This window comes from Amphiprion ocellaris, chromosome 23 (assembly GCF_022539595.1).
Source record: "Amphiprion ocellaris isolate individual 3 ecotype Okinawa chromosome 23, ASM2253959v1, whole genome shotgun sequence".
In the NCBI taxonomy this organism is placed as follows: Eukaryota; Metazoa; Chordata; class Actinopteri; family Pomacentridae; genus Amphiprion; species Amphiprion ocellaris.
This window is the reverse complement of record NC_072788.1, coordinates 7,555,148-7,576,859: the sequence shown is the minus strand read 5'-3', so window position 1 is coordinate 7,576,859 and position 21,712 is coordinate 7,555,148. Positions and strand designations below refer to the sequence as shown.

General features: G+C 38.6%; 3 protein-coding genes across 3 annotated transcripts in view; 1 reads left to right on the top strand and 2 right to left on the bottom strand.

Annotated features, from left to right (window-relative positions):
* The first annotated feature begins 406 nt into the window (after positions 1–406).
* Positions 407–5,957, top strand: gpha2 (glycoprotein hormone subunit alpha 2). Its single transcript, XM_023298765.3, has 4 exons — positions 407–764; positions 3,167–3,278; positions 4,160–4,344; positions 5,416–5,957. Exons 2-4 carry the CDS (start codon positions 3,167–3,169, stop codon positions 5,518–5,520), a joined length of 402 nt encoding a protein of 133 aa, XP_023154533.2. The 5' UTR covers positions 407–764; the 3' UTR covers positions 5,521–5,957.
* Positions 5,958–7,567: 1,610 nt separating this feature from the next.
* On the bottom strand, positions 7,568–12,462 carry LOC111588386 (glycoprotein hormone beta-5-like). The gene is made up of 3 exons (XM_035943131.2): positions 11,501–12,462; positions 10,013–10,220; positions 7,568–8,153 (listed from the first exon to the last, which is right to left on the bottom strand). The coding sequence occupies exons 2-3, from the start codon at positions 10,217–10,219 to the stop codon at positions 7,965–7,967; spliced, it is 396 nt and encodes a 131-aa protein (XP_035799024.1). The 5' UTR covers position 10,220; positions 11,501–12,462; the 3' UTR covers positions 7,568–7,964.
* Positions 12,463–13,180: 718 nt separating this feature from the next.
* The window catches only part of ppp2r5b (protein phosphatase 2, regulatory subunit B', beta), a 52,586-nt gene continuing 44,054 nt past the window's right edge, over positions 13,181–21,712 (bottom strand). The window contains exons 11-13 of the mRNA XM_023298759.3: positions 21,446–21,573; positions 20,435–20,536; positions 13,181–18,737 (exon numbers count right to left, since the gene is read on the bottom strand). Of these exons, the coding sequence (XP_023154527.1) occupies positions 18,515–18,737; positions 20,435–20,536; positions 21,446–21,573 (453 nt within the window). The 3' untranslated portion in view covers positions 13,181–18,514. The remainder of the gene's footprint in view (positions 18,738–20,434; positions 20,537–21,445; positions 21,574–21,712) is intronic.

The window sequence follows — 21,712 nt, the reverse complement described above, 5'->3', positions numbered from 1 at the left end:
AGCGGTCTGATCTGGCAGTTTGCGAGGCTGCTCACAATCCGGACTAATAATCTGTTTAAAGGACGTCTCTAGAGGCCGGTTGCTAAGCTGACGGTTGGAGACGAGGGTGAGGAGAAGCAGAGCCAGCCGTCCTCTACAATAAAGCCACCATGTGCCACACACATCTGACCCAAACCCACAAGATCTTCTGACCCGACCCTGTCCTTCCTCCTGCGGCCGCAAATGGAAAACCCAGGCTGAGTGTGTGACTGAGGTTCATTTATGAGTTCACTTGTAGTGAGCTGGCAGCTGAGGCCTCCATTATTATTTTTCTGTGAGATTTTCTACGTGAGCGAGGGAAAGCTGTGCGTGCATGTGTGTGTTCGTACGGTCGTGTCGCCGATGGAAAACCTATCTAAGTTTTCCTCTGTGTCACAGCAGCATCGGTTCCCCCCCAAAACAGTTTAAAGAGGAGGAGGGACGCAGCGACACAGTCCAGCAGAGAGACGCTGTACAAACGAGAGATTTGAATGTTTTTTAGACGGCTTCATTCATAACGTGTAGGTAGAAGCTGTGGCTGCAGAGTAAGAGAAACAAGGGCCTGTAGAGAAGAAGAAAAAAAAAAGATTCACACACGCTCTCTAATTGTGGGTGTGTCCAGAGCTATAAGTGCCTTCGCTCTTACCTGTGTTACTTATATCCTGCATGAGGCTCAGAGCAGACACTCACCTGTCAGACGGCAAACACCTGATCTGCACTCAGAGCGAACAACTCCACAACTCCAGGTAAGATTTTATTCCTTTTTTGTGGAATAGACCTTTAATTTCCGTGATTGTTCTGCTTCACTGTTGAAATTCTTGGGGTTCTTTTTTGCATACGTTTTCTACAAATCAGATTAAGAAGTAAGTTAAATTTCGCATTTTTTAATATCATAAATCTTGCAGGGTTTTGTGTAATTTTTTATTAGCTGACGTGTATAAAGTTACATATTCACACTAGTAGAACATCATTTTGGATGCTAATAATGTCATTAAAAATGCACTTTTTTGCTGAATAATATGCATTATCCATTTTCCCCCAAAATTTATTGAAATTAAATGCTTTTTGCTACTAAATTCATAGCAATACAAATGCAAAACACCCATCTTTACATAATTTACTTAATTTAAAACTGTGTACAAGTGAGTTTTGGAGTTTTTACAGAAGGATCTGTAATGTTTTTGGGTTTTATTTTGAAACTCCACACTACTTAGTTGACGTATATTACCCTTAAAATACATATTTTGGTAAAACTAAGCATCCTCATTAATTAGATGTTGTATTATACTGATAATGTTTTAAATACATTTAAAAAATTTGCAATAGATGAACATCAAATAGGAGAAAATGTGCCTTTTTCAAGTGTCATTACACCTTTAACCTTAATGTACAACATCCTGGCACTCTAATTGAAACAATATGAATAAATATTGTTATTTGCATTCCTATTTTCAGAGTAGATTAGATTTGACACTGAAAAAGTGTCAAAAATAAAGCAGTATATGGCCTTTATAGGTCTTTAAGAAACTACGCCCTTGAATTGCTCATCATTTGTTCACTGAAGAGTATATTTAGAGTTATAAACTGTGAAAAATTCTGACTTCTCACTAAAAGTTGGCTTTTAGATATAAAAAGCTGTGGAAAGAACTCTTTTTCTTGTCAATTTTGTCAGAATTTTAGAGTAGCATCTTATTTCCAGTGAGAAAATGACATTTAGATGATGGTATTTTGCTTTAAAAATGTGTTTCTGTTCGGAGGAGACTGAAAATCTGTGTATATTCTGCAGTCTGTCTGTATTGGTGGGCTCGTGTTTAGCGCCACATTACAACCCACTTTCCCTTCAAAGACAAACCAGACCTTCAGGTGTGGAAACCCCACATACGAGGGGAAAAAAAAGTCAGGCGTTTCCCCCTTTTACACCCCACCAGCCAGGGTTAATGTCCTCACACACACACACACACACACACACACACACACACACACACACACACACACGCACACACACACACTGAGGCTCGGTCCTGACCCGCTAATTTGGCAGCACCGGCGGTGTAAATGCCGTCTCCGGGGGCCTTTTCCTCCGTCGCCACGATGGTGATTCCCAACGCAACCCGTCTGTACGAGGAAGCGGAGCTGGAAAGAGCCGCCAATTTAGAGGTCAGAGGTCAAAACCAGCAAATTATCCGGAAAACATGACTTTATTGTTTACACACGTGTTGGAGTATGTAGAGCCTCAGACTGCATGTGGTCGAGTGGAAAACAGATGCTTGTGTCTGTTTTGGAGACTTTCGTTCGTGCATTCTCACACACAACACACAGGTAGCAGTGAGTGTACAGATTATGGTATGCACTGTCATGTTTGTAGACGTTTCCTCCGACTCGGTGCGAGCTGAAATTGTGTACGTACGTGTGTCAGCAGGTAGCTGTTAAATGAGGCAGATTGAAAAGATAGAGCAGGTATTGTCTTTATCCACATTAGCTGCTACTCAGCTGAGTGACACTCAGGCAGGATGGGAAATCACCTGAACAGAGCGAGGAGGAGGCTCCGAGGAAGGCTTTTATTTGAGGGGAAAGTTCAACGAGAACAGATTCAAAAAATTATCAGCTTTTTAGGCAAAAATAACTCCAACTTAACCCCCGTGTCATCCTGCGGGTCAAAATTGACCCGTTTTAAAGTTTGAAAATGTGGGGAAAAAAATATATTTTCACAGTGAAACTTCTGATGTCCACATTTTCAACATATTTGGGAAATCTTTTTTTTTTTTTTTTTTTTAAATAAAACTTTTAAGATAAACTGTTAAGGAATTATTGGAATTTTCTTCCAGAAAGTTTTGCAAATTTTCAGAAATTTGGGGAATTTTTTTTGCTGAATTTTTGGATTTTTTTCAGACAGGAAACAATATTTTTTGGTGGCCATAAATGAGGACAGCAGGAGGGTTAAAACTGATTGAAGTGGCCAACTATTCTAAGTTGCAGTTTGAAGCCAGAAACAAACCACAGATTTAATCATTTTGTGTCACAAATGATACTTTTTCTTAATATTTAATTATCAGGTCAGGAAGCACAGACCCTGTTTTGTCTTTTTTAAAGATTTCCCTAAAATCTTGAACTACTTTGGAGTTAAATCTATGAATTTTCTGGATTCCAGATGTCGCCGACCTCAAATCTCTGCCTGCTGGTGCTTCCAGTGATGTCACTGCTGCTCTTCTCTCCTATTGGTTGGAGCTACGACAGCCTCACCCCAGGGTGCCACCTTTACCGTGAGTGTTACGAATGAATACTTCCAGAGACGTTAGAGGAGAAACGCTAAAAGGATCCTGAACAGAAATCTATTGGAGAATTCAGTAACACTGAAGATGGCGGCACCTCACCATGTTGCAACCAAACCAGGAAGCTTCCAGCCAATCAAATTGTTGCATTGACTCAAACACTATCGTAAAATTATTCGTGTGGGTATTAAAATATTACATTGGGGAAGAAAATGGACATTGTCATGGTTAGATTTGACATTTTTTATGTCCTGACGACTGGTAAAATTGCAGTTATGGCTTTTTCTCCATTCATACCGTTATTTACCCGAAATAGCCACCTGAGGGCATCACCAAGATGACTGCCAGCTATATAAAGACCAAAATACCACAACTACTGGTAGTTCTGGTCCTAGAACCAGTTGACTTCTGAAACCATGCAACTAAATTCGAAGCAGAACTGTTGCAACACCATAAATGCCCGGAAGCTTCAGCAAAGAATGACGTGGTGGTTGGACATGCGCAGTGAACTTTGACTCGGACAAGGTCAAAGTTCATTTACACCGAAGACATTTTTGTTTTTTAAAAAAAAAAATATAATAAATATTGTAATTTAAAATCTGCCTTAATGTAAGTATTTCTGATCTAAAAAGAACAGCAACTATAATTTTTTTATAAGGAATTTCATGGTGACTAGTGTTATTTTTAGAACATGTGTTGTGGGCAATTCACATGGTCTCTGCAGGCAACCAGACGCCCGCGGGCACCGTGTTGGCTACCCCTGCCCTAGAACATTCTATGTCTCTACAACCAAAGACATTAGCATCTGAAATTGAAAATCCTGAGAATTAGTCATTTCTTTACTCACGTCACTTCATCTCTTCCTCCTCCAGCCTTCAACGTGACGATCCGCAGCGACCGTCGCGGCACCTGTAAAGGCACCCACCTGGTCTACGCCTGCGTGGGCTACTGTGAGTCCAGCGCCTTCCCGTCCAGATACTCGGTGCTGGTGGCCTCCAACTTCACCCACAACATCACCTCGGCTTCACAATGCTGCACCATCAGCAAGGATGCCAAGGTGGGGGGCAGCAGCAGTAGCAGAACACAAGAGGTTAAGGGTGGAGTCTGCAGTTCTGTGGACAGATCATTGATATTTAGCTAGTTAGCATGTTTAGCTAGTTAGATTTTCAGTTCTGTCACCACATAATCAGGTTCCGATACAACTAGACTGCATTCTTAAAAGCATTTAGAAGAAAATGAAACTTTGGTTTGCCAGACATGGGAAGCAAAAGTAGTGGTTTAAACCGGTGAGCTGACTTTTACCCATGAGAGACCATCAATGTTGGAATTAGTTTTCATTTTCTGCCACTGTTTGATTTCATTTTTTTACTTGCTTTTTGGTTCAGTTAAGCCACAAGCACGACATTGTTAGTTTTGGGAAAAATATCTTTACATATTAGAAGCTTGACTATGGGTTTGGCACCAAAATTACTTGCATAAAGTTCTAAAAAAAATGTCATAGTTCGGGTTAAAATAAGTCCCTTTCACTATATTTTTCTGGTTCAGTTAAGCCACAAACATTACATTGTTACTTGTAGGAAAATATCTTTACATGTTAGAAGCTTGATTAAGGTTCAGCACCAAAATGACTTTGTTAAAGTTACGAAAAATGTCATAGTTTGGGTTAAAATCCATCCTTTTCACTACATTTTTGAGGATTCACCACCATTGTCTGGGTTGTGCCCAATCTAATGTATGATTAGTTGGAGCAACAATGAAGCAGTAAAATGAATGTCAAAGGTAGTTGATTGGAAACGTACATTAGAAACAAACGTAATCCAGAAGAAAATGTTTCTTTCAAAATTTAAAGAGTCAAGATTCATTTCTTGAACATTTGTGTAGTAAAAATGAAATGCTGTTCTGCCAGTACAGTATGGACAAAAATAATAACAATAAATATGAACAAATAACTATAAAAATAAAAAGCAGCGCAGTGTAATTAGTACTAAAGTTGTATAGGAGCGTAGCAGACCAAGAAGACATTCTCAGTAAACTCAACAAAAACCATACTGGATCAGATTCACTGACTTTAGCGTTAGCTTCTTCTGCTGTCTCCATCAGGTTTGACATGTTCTGTGTCTTCTCTCAGGTCAAAGTTCGTCTGGACTGCCCTCGAGGTCGCCACCACGACGAAATCGAGATCCTGACGGCGAAGGCTTGTCGCTGCGACATGTGCCGCAAATCCCGCTACTGACCCGTCAACGCTGGAGCAAAACCACATCACAGATTAGTCAGTTCAGCGCTAGAAGATTCAGCAAATAACTTTCCTTTTTGTGTCCATGTCTTTTGAGTGTTGAAGTTTAAATTTGCGTATTACTGTCTAAACCAGGGTTTCCTTCAGAACAAGGTGTGTGTATGTTGATGTAAAATGTGATGTGAGGGAGGCTGTTCTAGAAAACTTGATCGATCCACTTTGACTTAAAGGCTGTAGAAACTGTTCTGTCACACACATGACAAACAAACTGAACTTTTACTCAACTTAGTTTAGCTTTGAGGCTTGAAACACACTTTGCAAGCAGGTAGAAATAAAAAGAAAACATCTCGCATCATTTTTACTAAGTGACTCCACAGCAAAAGTACATTAAAATCAATCAGACTCACTGTAACAGATGGTTAAGACGGTTAAATCACGTCTTCATTGACTTGTATTAAACAAAAACCAACATCAGGGTCAAACATACAGGAAGTTTCATTCTTTGCAATAACCACTAATCACAAACTAGAGACCAAAGAATGTACAAAATTTATTTATATTTATGAATTTGAACATAAAGACATTTTGTAAATAATATCTATTGATGAAACCAAAGAATGTTGGAAATGTCAGTTAAATGAATAAAAAATAAGAGAAAGAATGCACTGTACAGTTTGTGATGAAATTGTCAATAAATTTCTATTCTGCAACTTTAAAGCAATTTATGTGGATTTTGTTTTTGAAGTCTTAAAACTCACAATAAATGATCATGTTCTGGTGACGTGCATATATAGTTTGCAATTAAAAGTTATTTTTCCTCTGTACATAAATACAATTTTGAGATATTAGTATTTTACATGAGTGTATTTCAGTTTAATATTCCTTTCTACTTTCTCTCCACTACATTTATCTGACAGTTTTCGCTTACACTGTAGTCAGGGTCACATTTCAGATATTCAACCAAACAGGGATTTTTCCTTTTAAACTTCTTACACAGTTTCATTGAAATAAATATTTTTTAAAAATGCTGTCTCTGTATAGCAAACTAAAGAAATCCAAACTAGCTCCATCTGCTTCACTATGAATAATCTAAATACGTCGTATATAACAATATAGCAGTCACAAGGAACAAAGCAGTTTTTACTTCACTAAATTTTGCATTTTCACTGTAACAAGAGAGCACAGTGCTCCACCAAGGCTGCTCAGTCCTTGTATGATTTCCGACGGGTAAGTCTCTATAAGTCAGCAGTGGTCGATTTGTAGTAGGATCGCAATTGTGATCGTCAGCAGGCAGCTGAGTCGTCATAGTTACAGTGACGCCGTGTGGCTATCGCAATGATACAGAAATCTTTAACAGCTCCATGGATCCAGACAATAAGCTGATGATCGGCGTTGGTTTGTCCATCTGTCTATTAGTAACATTACTCAAAAAATGAATAACGGATTCGGATCAAATTTTCAGGGAAGCTCAGAAATGACACAAGGACCACCTCATTAAATTTTGGCAGTGATGCGGCTTCTAGTCTGGATCCACGGAGTTGTTAAAGATTTCTGGATCATTGCGAGACAGCGGCACAGCGTCACTGTGATCATGACTGTAAGTGAACACTGTGTCAGCTGCCTGCTGATGATCATGATTGTGATCCTACTTCAGATGGACTGCTGTGGACTTGTCGGGACGGAAATGATACGGCTGAGAGGCCTTGGTGGAGTACTGTGCTCTCTGAATGTTTTTCTTGTGTTGCAATGCATGACCATAAAATTGAACCGTTTTACTGTAATGTAATTAAATCAGTCATTTTCTGTCCTTTTCATCACTTTTTTTTACAGTTATGGAATAATACAGGGTTTTTTATGTATCTTTAACAGATTTTTTTTCAGTATAATATTTATATACTTTGACTGGAATGGATTTTTTTGTGTTGAACTTTTACTCGTAATGGAGTATTTATGGAGTAAACAATCTGAATACTTTTCCCACTACTGTTACTATTTATAAAGGAATATATCACAGTCGGTCATGGATTAATGCAGTGAACTAGTCTGGTCATTTTAGCAGTTTATTTGCGATTCTACTCAAACAAATTAGCATTTTTATGTCAGTACTGTGAACTATATGCTGAAAGTGTCTGAGGCTCTAGAAAAGCTTCCTGACAACAGTTGAAATACACATACTTTCTGTTTTTAGATTATAATAAGAGCTACAGTTCAGATATATCATCTAAAAGTGTCTTTGAATGACAGTAGTCAGATTCAGGAACATAATGTTTGCTCTGTTGCCTCTCCTGTCTTACATACAGACATTTAGAACTTCTTCATTCTACAAATGTGTCAGTTAGTAGATCAAACATCCTTTCAGTACTTCGCCTCAGCAGGACTCCCACTCACTCAGACACCTTTTATCATTTTATTAAGCTGATAGCGCAGTTAGCAGGAAGTGTCCATCAGAAGGTTTCACACTCGGTGTCCTGAGTGGAGCAGACGGCGCAGTGGCAGTGCAGAGCTACTGGGTAGTGGTAGAGAGGAGAGACTCCGGGCGAACAGCCGGGCAGCCGGGCCGTCATGTGTCTGGTCCTGCTGTAGGTACAAACACGGTGGTGGCGGTGGATGTAGGGAGGATCTGGGACGGGTTTCTGCAGGAATCACACGCAGGTGGAGACGTTACCAACAAAAACAAGAACCTTCCCTCTGAAAGGTAAGTCAAGGGAAAGATAGTGGTGACTTGAGTTGACATAATAATGTTGGTGATTAATATTGAGAGTAATTTAAAGTCTAAAAAACTACATTCAAGTTGAGCAAACCTAAAGAAACCTAAAGATTAACTACATTTTTCTTTACCTTGAGTTCAAGATTTTTAGTCCCCTCCTCTACCTGCTTATCTCAGCTTCATTGTTTTCATCTGAGTGTTTGTCGTTCTTGAAATGAACTTCAAACTCTAAAATTAACAAAGCTTTAAACACATTGAACTGAATAATCACAGACAAAAAAGTTAGTGTTTATGTTTAAACAAACATTCAATTTTACAGGAATTCAAGTTGAAGCAACTTAAATTTCTTTAAAATATCACTGAAATACTTATTTTTACGTGTAGTAAACTTAAAAACTTATGTCATTAGAATGATTTTAATTGAAGAGGAAAAAGCTAATTAAGCTGTAAAATGATTCCCAAATTGAAAGTTTTTAATTCATTGAACTAATTACAGGTAGAAAGGTTAGTATTTCTGTAGTTTTAGAGGATTTCTAGTCCCCTGTTCTACCAAATTAACATTGGAGCAACTTAAAAACCTGCGTTCATATTGCTGTAATTAATGATAAAAAACACTTAAAACCTACTTTTAAACAAAATGCTACAGAATACTAGTTGGAACAACTTCATTTTTATGAGTAATCAACTTAAAAACTTGTAACTTGTAAGTTTAAAGTACAGTGTAGTTTGTTGCTTGAACATAATTTCATTTTAAGTCTTCATAACTTCACAAAGACTGGTGTCTTGCTGTTGTTGAACCCAAACATTATTTTTTAGAGTGTATGTGGGTTTTGAAATTCACCTCAGGCTGTGAAATTATCACTAAGTTGAAAGCTTTAAATTGACTGAACTCTGGAATTACGCTTCTTTCATCAGTAGTACGAGTAATTTTACATGAAGCAACTTGGGTTCATAATTACTCTAACTAAATAAACTTAAAACATTCTAGTTGGAACAACTTAATTTTTATCAGTAATCAACTTGGATTGATTGTAGAGGATAAGCTAAATCTGCTAATTCAAAATAGCTTGTTGGTTTAACATGATGTCCTTATAAGTTGTGATAAACTGTCTTTTTGTTGTTGTTGTTGAGCAAAATATTATTTGTGGTTCTTGAAATGAAGCTCAACATGTGAAATTTGAAAGCTTTTGCAGACAGAGATGTCAATATTTCTGTAGTAGTTCAATAACACACAGTTTTTGAGGATTTTAAGTTGAAGCAACTTAATTATTCAGACTTGCTGACTTAAAAACTTGTGTTTATATTGGATTGCTTTTAAGTAGAAGTTAGAACAATTTCCTTTTAATGAGTAATCATCTCAAAGATGTGTTTCTGCTACCATCAGTGATAGAAACTACTACTTGGATGAGGCTAAAACCTACGTTATGATTACTTTTTGGTCAAATGAGCGACTTTCACCCAGTTTCATGCTGTGTAAAGGCCCTGAAAGAGCTCGACTTGGCGTCTGTTTCTCCTCTAACTACTTTCTTGAGCTCTAACGTTGGTTTTTCGATCACTCGGAGGTAGAAGTGAAACGTCTAAAACCAGAATAAGTTCAGTAAACCATCCCTGCTTGGAGGGATTGGACCGTTTCTGGACCAGAGGCTGACCGGGCCGTCGGCCTGCTCATGGTTTGGACCGAGGCCTGGCTCATTAATCATTTATTGATGCTCCTCTGTTCCGGTATTACAGAAGCTTCCAGAAATAGAAGCAGACGTGGGCGGACTAACTTGGACTGTGAATTACCTCCCAGGTGTGGCAGCGCCCCCAGCAGGCCTCGGTGGTGATGCGCAACCCCTTGCAACCGGGCTTCTGGGCCACGAAGGAGAACTCTCGCACCGCGCAGCCTCGGAAACCGTGGAGCGTCGTCGTCATTGTCACGGCAACGCACACCACGGCTGCCCCGGCAACCAGGACTACGAGGAAGGAGAGGGAGAGAGGATTGAGGGGCATGCTGGGTAATGATGGAGGAAGACACAGAAAAAGAAGGTGAATTTAGCAAACTTTGTTGGGGTAAATGTTAGTGTTCAGATTTTTCGTTGCATCATAAATATCTTATTGAGCAAAAAGAATAAATACAATCATCAGTGAGGTGTTAGGTCCATCTGGTTTTGCATTTTAAACACCAAGGCATGGTGAAATACTCAGAATGGCATCTAAATATCATTTCTATGTTTCGGTAATAAACTGACATTTTTTAAAAAATCTGCAGGAGAACTGATTAAGCCTCCTGTTGTCTTCATTTACGGGCACCAAAAAAATGTTGTTTCCTTGTCTGAAAAAAAAAATCCAAAAATTCAGCAAAAAAATTCCCCAAATTTATGAAAATTTGCAAAACCTTCAGGAAGTCCAGTTCGTTAAAAGTTTCGCTTAAAAGTTTCATTTTTAAAAAATCCCCCAAATTTGGCAAGAAAATTCTTGTAAATATTTTCAAAAAATGAGTAAAAATCTTTCCAAAAAATCCTAAAAATATCTGAAGTGATTACATATATATATCAGTAAAACTTCTATTTTCTTTAAGAACATTCACAAAAAAAAATCAACATTTTTAACATTTTTTTTCCACCAAAAAAATGTTCAGAGATTACCCAAAAATGTTGAAAATGTGGACAACAGAAGTTTCACGGTGAAAATATATTTTTTTCCCACATTTTCAAACTTTAGAACGGGTCAATTTTGACCCGCAGGATGACACGAGGGTTGAATAGTGAATCCATCATGACTTATGACTCCCTCTGGTGTCCATTGTGGATACTGCAGTCAAAAAAAAAAAAAAAAAAATATATATATATATATATATATATATATATATATATATATATATATATATATATATATTCAGACAAGAAATGAAAAAAGTAAAGCACTTTATTGTAAAAATCCTTAACAAATCTGACACTACCTTCACATGCATGCAATGTAGTTTTTCTTTCGTTCAGAACAGAATCAAGTTATATTTCCTGCTCAGTTACTGCACATTTTTAAGCAAATCACTTAAACTGCACTGAAACAACAGGAATCAGCTCAACTTCCAAACAAGTTTGACTTTTTAATCTTAAGAAACACACTGATAAAGGAGAACTGAAATAAAAATACTTTTAAGTGAGCAGAATGATGCTCCATAGAGGCTCTAAAACCACATGTTGTAAAATAGCTTCTGAACTTCACAACACACAGCTCCATTTTAATATCATTCCTGCCCTTTTTTACTTTCTAGATAATTAAATTTCTCACCTTCTCGGCTGAAGATCCTGCAGAGGTTCTGAGCTGCTGGACTCTGTGTGCGTCTGCGAGTGGACGATCCGGTGAATGGAACCAATCTGTCCTTGTTGTTGTTTTTAGAAGGCCATTAGGGCGGACGGACACTCTGACATCATCGCAATTACAATGAAATACCATTAGAGACCCCAAAGCCAGAAATAATGGAGACTCCCTGGAAAATACTGATGCTTGTCTATGTTTTGTTAACCTCAGCCTGTATCTCTCAGTGAGAGAGGGAGTTTAGTGGGAGCAGCTTTTTAATCCAGCTTCAGTCTGATGTGAGGAGTGCCAAGACTGAACTCTTTAAAACCTAGGAATTATTTCAAAATAAAGCCATTAAATGAGGTTTAGATGGTGGTAATTCAACTTTCTGCTATCACAGGGAGATGTTTGTGCCCAAAAAGTTGCATTTATTTAATGTAACTTCTAATCATAACATTGTGTTCAGAGTTTCAGATGTAATTTTGCTTCCATTTCTGGCAACTGGTTTCTATTTATTGGTGCTTACAGATTTACCAAACCACGTGTGTACGGATTGCATTATGGCATAACAACAATATAACTCTAAATGCAGATTTTGTGTTACTTTTCCAACAAGTTTAAGCAAGTCTGATCACTAATTTTGACACTGTATGCAAGTTAATGGGGATTAAAGGAGCAGTCAGCGATTCTTGTCTAACACTTTTTTTTGTTAAATTCACGAAAATATCTGGTTTTCTCCACAGCCCTGGCTCTGTAAATAAAAAGCAAACACGCCATACATTATGCTGACTGGATAAAGAAATGAACAAATCTTTCTCCTAAATTGCGGACTCCACGTTTAATCTAAAACTGTTTCACTTGTACTGTTACACAGAAGTGTTTCTATGATATTAGCAGGGAGCTAAAACATGCTAACACACAGCTAGCATGTTCTACTGTAGATATGGAGCCAATTGAGAGATTAAAGCTGCATCTATATATATATATATATATATATATATATATATATATATATATATTTTTTTATTTTTTTTTTTTGTTTTGTTTTTTGTTTTTTTTTTTTTTTTGTTTGGTTTGTTTAACTGATTGGCAGCCAAACAATCTGAAAACAAAACATTATCATATCAATACATTCAACAGTAAATCCAATGGATATTTGAGCAAAATCTAGCTAACACAAGGGAACATTAGCATGTAACTGCAGGTGTGTTTGGGGTCAAGTGATGAATGAAATTCCTCTTTTAGCTCTGTTTTGGTCTCCACCAACCCCTGAGAATAAAATATTTGATTCCTTTGCTACAAAATGTTGCATTTTGTTCAACAGTATGACATTATTTTGTGTGGTGCTGGAAGATAAGTTTATGAGAGCTAATGACAACAAACGTGTGGGCAAGAAAACCAAAACAATGAACTAAAAATTGCGACAAAAGCTCCATAAAGCTGAGAAGAGCTACAGAGTATTTGAGAGTTTATCGCTATGATTGACTCATTATATGTTACACACTAGTTTGATCCTGACTTATTAAAATACCAATGAGTGCAGCTTTAAATACTACAATATGTGTTACTTAAAGCTGCCTGGAGATGACAGAAACACCAGTGATAGAACCTGGAAGTGAAATCCCAAAGACACAGCAGGTGACGCAAAAAAACCAGCCCAGACTCCCAGAGTGTTTTCTCAAAGTGAAGTTTCATTTTTAGCACATAGTTTTTTTTTCTCCATTCTACACCCCCCTGTAATGTTACGTACAGTAGTAAGCCTCTCTACATTCAGACCCCCCCACCGCTGTGTTGGTCCCCAAAATATACATCTTCTTCTTCTTCTGCATCGCCTTTATCATCTTCTCTATGTTTTTTTTCTTCAACACAACAAACACAGACCATTGGGCAGACAGTGCAAATCTAGAGATTCAGTGAAATTGCTACGTAATGCGGTTGTAGGTTTCGGTAACATTATATTCTGTTGCTCTGACTTATTGCCATTCTATCGTATCTAACTCTTTTCTTTCCTCTGTCTTTCTCCTCCTCTGTTTTTCTAACTTTACCGGCTGTTTTTCATCGTCCCTCTGGTTTAAAGTGTTTCGTTCCAATCTTGCCTCGTGAAACGGCCTCGGCGATGAAAGCGGCGTTCGACGGCCGTCCGAGTTCAAACCAGAGCTCTCTACCAACGGCTCTCTCCTCTCTCGCTTCCTGTGCAGGAGCACTTATAGACCGGATGACGCAATTCTGGAGTTGAGGAATGTTAATCGACAGCGAATTCTAAATCTGTGGGAGCTGGGGTTTTAATTTCCCCGAGTCAGCCGACCGACCGACAGTAACAATCAAGAGGGTCTGTGAGGAAGCTAGCCTAAACGAAAATCATAAACATACTTTCATGACAGCGAGGTCGAGTTTGGTGTCTTTTCAGTTGTGGTTTTTTTGAGCGTTGCACGCCTGAATCGAAACAGTGTTTGAAATCCAACCCAAAAGAAGTTTCAGGTGGGGTTTGCAGGTTCAGATTTTGAGGTACTTACTGGTGAAGCTGCTTTAACGACTAATCCATCGATGTATTTTCTGTGGTTTTCCGGGAACAAGGACAACGTGAAATGCTGCATCTTACATCTACGCTGTGGCAAGCGGGAAAAATATTCTGCCTGAAATGAATAAAAAGAAGTGTTGGCAAACAAAAAACATATATGTATTGCCAATATTTTGACAGATATTGTGATATGAATCACCATTTTAACTGGAAGAATTCTTCACTAAAAACCTTATATAAATGATGTTTTGTAGGTCAGAGTGTATCTGCAGCACCACAACGCTTCATATTATTTTCATAATAGTATTTTACTTTTATCTTCTAGCAAAAAAATGCAGCTCTTGTGATTTTACACTTCACTATGTTACAATTTTGATCATATTTTTGATTAGTTTTTCAGACCTAGTGGGGTTATTAGGTCCTAAAACAAACCAGAAAGAATTAATTAGCGATTATTTAAAGCTGCAGTAGGCAGTTTTTTTAGGAGGGCATCATTGGGCTAAACTTTTCTAGATACTGGTATCCAAATGGTGCAAGAGGGAAGGAGATTGTAATGGGCGACTTTAGCCCATCGCAGGTCTGTTTACAAAGATCTGGTGATAAATTCTAAATAACAGCGGAGTCAGTGTTGAAAGTTGGGTGTGGTGATTCTGTGGAGTAAACAAAATAATTAATCTCAGGAGAGCCAATCAAATCTGAAGCCATGACTGAATTAGACTATTTTTGCAAATTTAAACCATGTGCAAAATGTTCATCTGATAGGAGTTCCTGTTAGTTTTTTCTGTCCCAGATTTCTGCCTACTGCAGCTTTAAAACGGTGACAAAGATTTCATTCACACAAAAGTCTCAATGCTCTTTTGTTGATGTGGGTTACTGAGGTGGAGCTAAATTGGGACACACGTTTGCTGCTTTACTTTGGATTTTTGCATTTTTCCTGTGAAATACTAGGGGGAAAAAACTCCTCAGGCTTCAAAAAATTAAAAAAAGCAATCAGAAAAGTAAATAAACTTAACTCAGGATGCCTTTTCTAGCTTTTTCCGGAGCTTTCAGTCATCATCAGTCAACTGAGTTTGTTGAATTGTTACACTGAGAGCTCAGGTGCCATTATGTGACAATACATTCAAAACACCTGTAACTTCATTCCATACTGCAGTTACTGGATGAATCTGCAGCTCCAGACCCTGATGTAGGCAGAAAAAGTGAGCAAGTAGACCTTGAGGAGTAAATTTTGTCAAATTACTGTTTTCTAGCTTGACAATGAACTTTTGTGCTCAACTTTGTCAGAACTGTAGCCTAGATGTTTGATATATCATCCGCAAATTAAACGAAAGCATCAACTGAGCAACAGCTGAGGCCTTCAGAAGAACTGGGATATGTAGGAAGCAGGGCAGAAACCACAAATCAAATGGATTTCAAAACCTATGTCGATTCGGGCGCGATTTGAAGCGAGTGTCTAGAAAAAACTGCAGGTCTGACGGGTTTGTTTTTTTTTTTTTTGAATGTTTGGTTACGAAGCAGCTGACAGGTAGCTCTGCGTCTCGAAAAAAAAACAATCAATTTCTTTTTTTTTTTTTTTTTAACGATACATTCGAATTCAAAACCCTGTCCCTCAGGAAGGAGAGAAGGAGAGAGAGAGAAAAAGAAGCAAAGAGAAAACGGTCATCTCTCGTTCTCCGACGCTCTGTCGACGCACATCTCCGACACACTCATGCACGCGCACAAACACACATACACAACCTGACCATCATCTTCAAATAAGGTTACATTTCCTGATCAAATAGAAAATAAATAGCATCAGTATCAGTTTTCCACAAAATGAACAAGATCATACAAAAAACAAGAAAATAAACAACATAATTACAAAGCAAAAAATCATTTCTCGTCAAATAATTTTACACAGAAGGTACCTTTAAGACAATGTGAATATCAAGGACGCAACAGGAGTAAAAACAAGAGTGGGAGGTAAACATTTGAGCGTGACGCCCGCTTCCTGTTTAGCCCCCTAAAAACACAGATTATCCTGAAAGAATGAAAATATTGCTAAAATAATTTTTTTTGTTTTTTCCCCGCCGTCTCTTTATCCCGTCGCTCTATCATAATGATCAGACAAGAATAAACAGATTTTTTTTTTTTTTGTTGGTTCACGCCAAAGTAAGTCGTCATGGTTACCATCTAGCAGCGTCGGTCCGCAGAGACCTTCGGACGCTCCGGGTTCAGAAATCCAACTGGATTACGGTGTTTTTCCTTTTTGGTTTGAGACAGTTGTGGTGCGCTTCATTCGTTTTTCTGTCACTTCTGGGTTAGGTGGGGTTTACAAAATTGAAATTGTAAGCAAAGCAAATAGTTGAATTTGACAAACTTCTAACCATAATGCCAACGCTAAAGGTACCCTGTGGAACTTTTGACCAATAAAGGCGCCGCAGAGCTAATGTTTTATATGAGCAGGTTCCGGTTTTGTTCCACTGATCAACAGTTGGTGGCGACAGAGTGCAAAGAAATGTAGCAGTGAAGAAGAAGACGGCTAGCTAGCGAACACGGATGTAAACAACGCAGGTTTAACCCTCGTGTTTTCCTGCTGGTCAAAATTGACCCGGTTTAAAGTTTGAAAATGTGAGAAAAAAATATATATTTTCACAGTGAAACTTCTGATGTCCACATTTTCAACATTTTCGGGAAATCTTTGAACATTTTTTGCTGGAAAAAAAAGCGATGTTAAAATGTTTCTTAAGAATATTCACAAAAGAAATCAACCAAAATCCAGCAAATTTCGCTGGATTTTGGTTGACTTTTTTGTGAATGTTCTTAAGGGAATATTACAAGTTTTACTGATATATATGTAATCACTTTAGATATTTTTAGGATTTTTTTTGAAGATTTTTACAAATTTTCTTGCCAAATTTGTGGAATTTTTTAAATAAAACTTTTAAGGAATTACTGGAATTTTCTTCTTGAAAGTTTTGCAAATTTTCAGAAATTTGGGGATTTTTTTGCCGAATTTTTGGATTTTTTTTCAGACAAGGAAACAATTTTTGGTGCCCGTAAATGAGGACAACAGGAGGGTTAAAAACAATCAAATGTTCCATGAGGAAGGAAATGTGTTCAACACAATTCACCCGTCAGGCCTCTAGAATACCCACAATGGATTTTGGTGGGTAACACTGAATGTAAATGTAACTGTGTTTATAAAAAGAAAACTCAACAGGGCACCTTTAAAACATATTCATGACCTTTAAATGTGGAATGTTTGGGATTTTTTAAAAATGAAATACCCCTTTAAGATCTGTCCGCCACACCACAAATATCAAAAATTTCTAAATAAAAGAAAAACAGCCACCGCCAATCCAGTTCATTCCTCCCCTCTTTAAGGTCTGTTAAAGGGGAATTCTGCTGAATTTCAGCACTCACATTATGGCCTCATACATTTAACATGTGATGTGAATTCAGAATTCGAGTCGGCCTTCCCCTTTATGGTATCTGCTACACTAGTGTTTTCCCATAATACACTACAGAAATATCCAGAGACATATGTATATATATATATAAAAACATTATCATCATCATCATCGTCAGTAGTACTTAGAGTAGAGTAGAGTAGTAGTAGTAGAGTAACAAGTAAGAAGAAGGAACATTATTGTACTTTATATCAGTATCATCATCTTCAGCAGAGGTTATTATTTAACCTTAAGGGACTTTAGGCTCATCCTTTGGTGGAACCCAGCAGATTGGGAGAGGAGTTAGAACCAGCTGTGTGTGTTTGTATATATAAGTATGTGTGGTTTGTTTTGGTGCATCAATCAGTTGTTGGTGTTTGTGTGACCTGGGATACACTCTGTAGCTCTGCCTTCTGATATTTACAGTAAATATGTACCTGCACCTGTGTGTTGTTTGTGTGTTTATGTGGTGGTTTGTGTGTCTCTGGTCTGTTTGGTAAAAGTTTTGGGGCGTTTGTGTGAAACTGCTTCTTTTGTTTATTGATGTATTGTGCTATCCACGCATGAAACAAGCATCTCTGACCATAAGATGAGTACAAAGCCACAGTACAGACTAGAACTCGACTGTATGTAGACGGATGTTAAACTTGATTAGTGTTGCACCAAAAGAGACGTTTTTATCTCTTATTTTGAGGCTGATTTGAAGCAGGCCAGCCACCGATTTGTAGGTACCGACCTGCAGTTTGATAAACCAGCTGGTAGTTAAAATAACAGTCTGCACTTTTGGACAATATTCATCTTCTGATCTGCAACATAATGTGTGTACAGCAAAAAAAGTGAAGCAGTTTCACACAGATAAGTCAGAAAGAAGGTACGGTTTGGACCTTGGATCACAGAGTTGGCGCCTTTTTACAAAAAGCTGCCACCTCGGTGATGCAAGACGTGAATAAACACGTTTGCTTTGTACCTTTTTTCTGCCTCCCAACACTTTGACCACCACGTCTTCTCCCCGTCCCCCCTAACCCCCCGTGTTATCCCATCTCTGTGGAGCGGCACCTAGGTGGCGCTCTCCCCGGAGGAGGCCCCGCTGGGTTTGGGCTCGGGCTGGTCGGAGTGAGCCGTCTGCGGGGACGAGGGGGTCAGCGGGTCCCCTCTCTCGCCTCGCTCCTGGAGGTTGCGCTGGTTCCTGGCGGCCTCGGTGAGCATCTGCATCCGGCGCTCCTGGTGCTCCTCCAGGCCTCGCCACAGCTCAGCACGCTCCCTTTCTCGCTTAAGCTCCCTGGAGCAGCGGGTTAAAGGAAAGGGAAAGGGATAGCGACGTGAAAAAGGTGGAAAAGAGATGAGCTCTTGAGCAATTGTCAGACGGGTAAAGTTATCGAGATTGTTGGAAAAAAAGAAGCAGAGGTTAAGAAGACAGAAAGAGAATTGTTGGAGTCCTACAGAAGAAAGTGGTGGACATTTCTTTGTCCTATTAAGGGCCCTTCTCTGCTGGTTTGCTGCAATCTTAAGGTGTTGCATGAAAGTCTGAAGTGAGGGGAGAATGAGCGGTAGTAGCATGTTTACCTACAGTCTGCAGGATGAACATTGGGACATATCTGTGGGTGTTTTTAGGTACGTTGTCAATCACTCAGCCCACACCACCGACTCTGTGCTGCACGGAGCACAACCAAAACCTGTACTCACCAGCAAGATCTGCAAATCCACAGTACAGCTGAAGAAAATGCACAGAAGTACTGTGAGGATGCACACACAGCTTTAATACAGAAACCCTTCTGACATTACTAATTGTCATGGTTCATTTGTGCTTGTGTGTGGCTGAATCGATGATATATCATGTAAATAAAGCAGTTACAACTTTAAGGGCCAGTTACTTCATCAAGGAACTAAAAGGCTCCTTCACACTATTGGTTCTGTGAAATGTTTTGACTGAATTTTGAGAATGTCATCCACGTTCAGACCTGGTCTCTGTTGGAGCTATTCAGTCATTTGGATCATTTGAAACGATTTATATTACGAGTTATATTTCTGGAGATAGTGAAGCCTTAAGATGGCATCCCAGTAATAAGTTTTTTCAGTAAGCAACATCTATTTTAACACATTGTTTTTGCATGACTCTACGCCAAACTCCAGTCCAGTAAGTGGCGATAAAGCAGAATATTGTACAACAACAATGTTGCCGTGTACGGTGGTAATCATGGAGATTCAAGTTGTGCTGCTGTTGACTGTAATTAACTTTGTAAATTGGTTCATTGAGTCAACACTGGAAAAGAGAGGAGTAGCATCAGTAAATCTTAAAGTACATGAAGAGATTTTACGAGTTGTTGCAGACACTGATCGTGAAATGACTCAGACAAACTCTCTGAAAATAAAATGCTAAGTTCTCAACCAGCAGCACCGCCAAAGCCCCTGAAGTTTCAGAAAGTACAACCCCACAGAGCAGGGATTTTTTAGGGTTGAAATAGTTTTCCTGAAACTTAAGTAAAGCCTGGTCCCTGCGGTGGAATCGCAATAAGTTCCTCCAAAGGTTGTGTAGTCTCTGGGGAAAGTTCATGCAGTGGAAACATGTCTTCAGCTTCAGAGGTGTTGGTAGGGATGTCTAGCTGCTGCTTCAATCTACACGCTAAGCTAAGCTAAGCTAAGCTAAGCTAAGCTATGCACACATGAAAACTACTATAAAAGTCCTTTTTTCCACCCATGGAAAAAGAATGTGATCAAAATGCTAAACTATTCCTTTAATTCTATTTCCCAATCTGTTATCTTGAGTTTGAACCGGGGCAACAAATGAAAGGAATCATGATGTGATCCATGTTGAAAAGATGACCTAAGCGATACATACTTACAATGTGAAATAGAAAGCGACAGATAATGGAACAAATACCGCCTAGAACATGACTTAAGACGACTTCTATTTCGTCCTCTTGTTGTCACTGTTGTATCCAGTGACACAAACACACACACATGGTGAGTCATACTCACTTCTGTTTCTCCACTTTGTAGGAGGCAGTGAGGTCATCAAACAGTTTGCTGTTCATCTCCATGAAGGTCTTCAGCACGTTGTAGATCAGAGACACGATGGTCCTGCAGGGACACAGTGAGATTAGGAATCTGGCTGAACACCTGCTTCACGGGAGACTCAACGGGGAGGTTAAAGGAGAAGTTTGGGGGAGATTTGTCAGCTGGTTAACGTCATCTTTTACTCACATAATAACACAATCGGCCAGTTTCAAGCAGCCAAAGTCAAGTAATCTTCACTAGTATTAGCAGTGGTGGAAAGTAATCAAGTACATTTACAACTTAGCTTCACTTTTCTACCTTTATATCCAAAATAAAATATGATTAAACATTATCAATGAATGCAATGTTGGCTGCTGCCTTCTAAGTACATTTTGCTGTTCCTTTAATACTTAAGTAACATTTTGAACACAGGTATTTTACCTTTAAAGGTGTAGTTTGTGTAATAATGTGGCTCATTTTACTGCAATGAAGGCTTTGAATGCTTTCTCTACCACAGAGTATAAGGCACAAAACTGAATGAACACAAGTTGACACGAGTAATTTTAGGTTTTCGAGTACCACTTATTTTGATTAGTTGATTAATTTGCGTATTAAGGACATTAGAATTGCCATTTCTATTATCGCACTCACAGTTTAAAATCCAACATTACGTGACACATATTTAAGCAGCAGCTCCTCAAAACTCTGAAGCCAGAATTGGGTTTTTGCTTCACACATTTAAACAGCTGCTGTAATTTTCAGCTGTTTTATAAATCAATTCAACATCTAATTCTGATATCTTCTATCACATAAGTAACTCAAGTGTTTTCAGGTATTTTAGTGAAGCTGCCAGGTTGTAATGACATTAAAGCTGTTTTCTCAAGAATTTTTCACTTTCTGACTGGACTAAAGACCAGAATACGCCCAAACTGAGCAGAAACTCAAATTGAAAGCACTGAATGGAGTTTGTTTGTGTTGATGTGTGCCACTCACTGGTTCCAGTGCTCCTTGGAGACTCTGTAGAGGGTGGCGAACACCAGCGGCAGGATGACTTGACAGTTCTCCTCGATCAGACTGAGGATGTATTCGTTGTTCCAGAAGTAAAGAGCCCGCTCCGCTACCTGAAACACAAGTGCAGTGAAGAGTTGTCAAACACTTTATCTGCTGTTTATCTGTGAAGTTTTCAAACTAACTGACTTGTCCCAAAAACCTCCTAGAGCGGTTGTTTCAATGGCTATATTAAATCTGTAGCTAATCAGA

What these genes read in the sequence shown, in the direction of transcription:
- gpha2 (XM_023298765.3), top strand. Translation starts at nt 3,167, where the DNA reads ATGTCGCCGACCTCAAATCTCTGCCTGCTGGTGCTTCCAGTGATGTCA. An exon ending in CCCAGGGTGCCACCTTTACC is followed by an intron (nt 3,279 to 4,159) that starts GTGAGTGTTACG and finishes TTCCTCCTCCAG; the next exon opens with CCTTCAACGTGACGATCCGC. An exon ending in CCATCAGCAAGGATGCCAAG is followed by an intron (nt 4,345 to 5,415) that starts GTGGGGGGCAGC and finishes GTCTTCTCTCAG; the next exon opens with GTCAAAGTTCGTCTGGACTG.
- LOC111588386 (XM_035943131.2), bottom strand. Translation starts at nt 10,219, where the DNA reads ATGCCCCTCAATCCTCTCTCCCTCTCCTTCCTCGTAGTCCTGGTTGCC. An exon ending in GGCGCTGCCACACCTGGGAG is followed by an intron (nt 8,154 to 10,012) that starts GTAATTCACAGT and finishes TGATTCCTGCAG; the next exon opens with AAACCCGTCCCAGATCCTCC.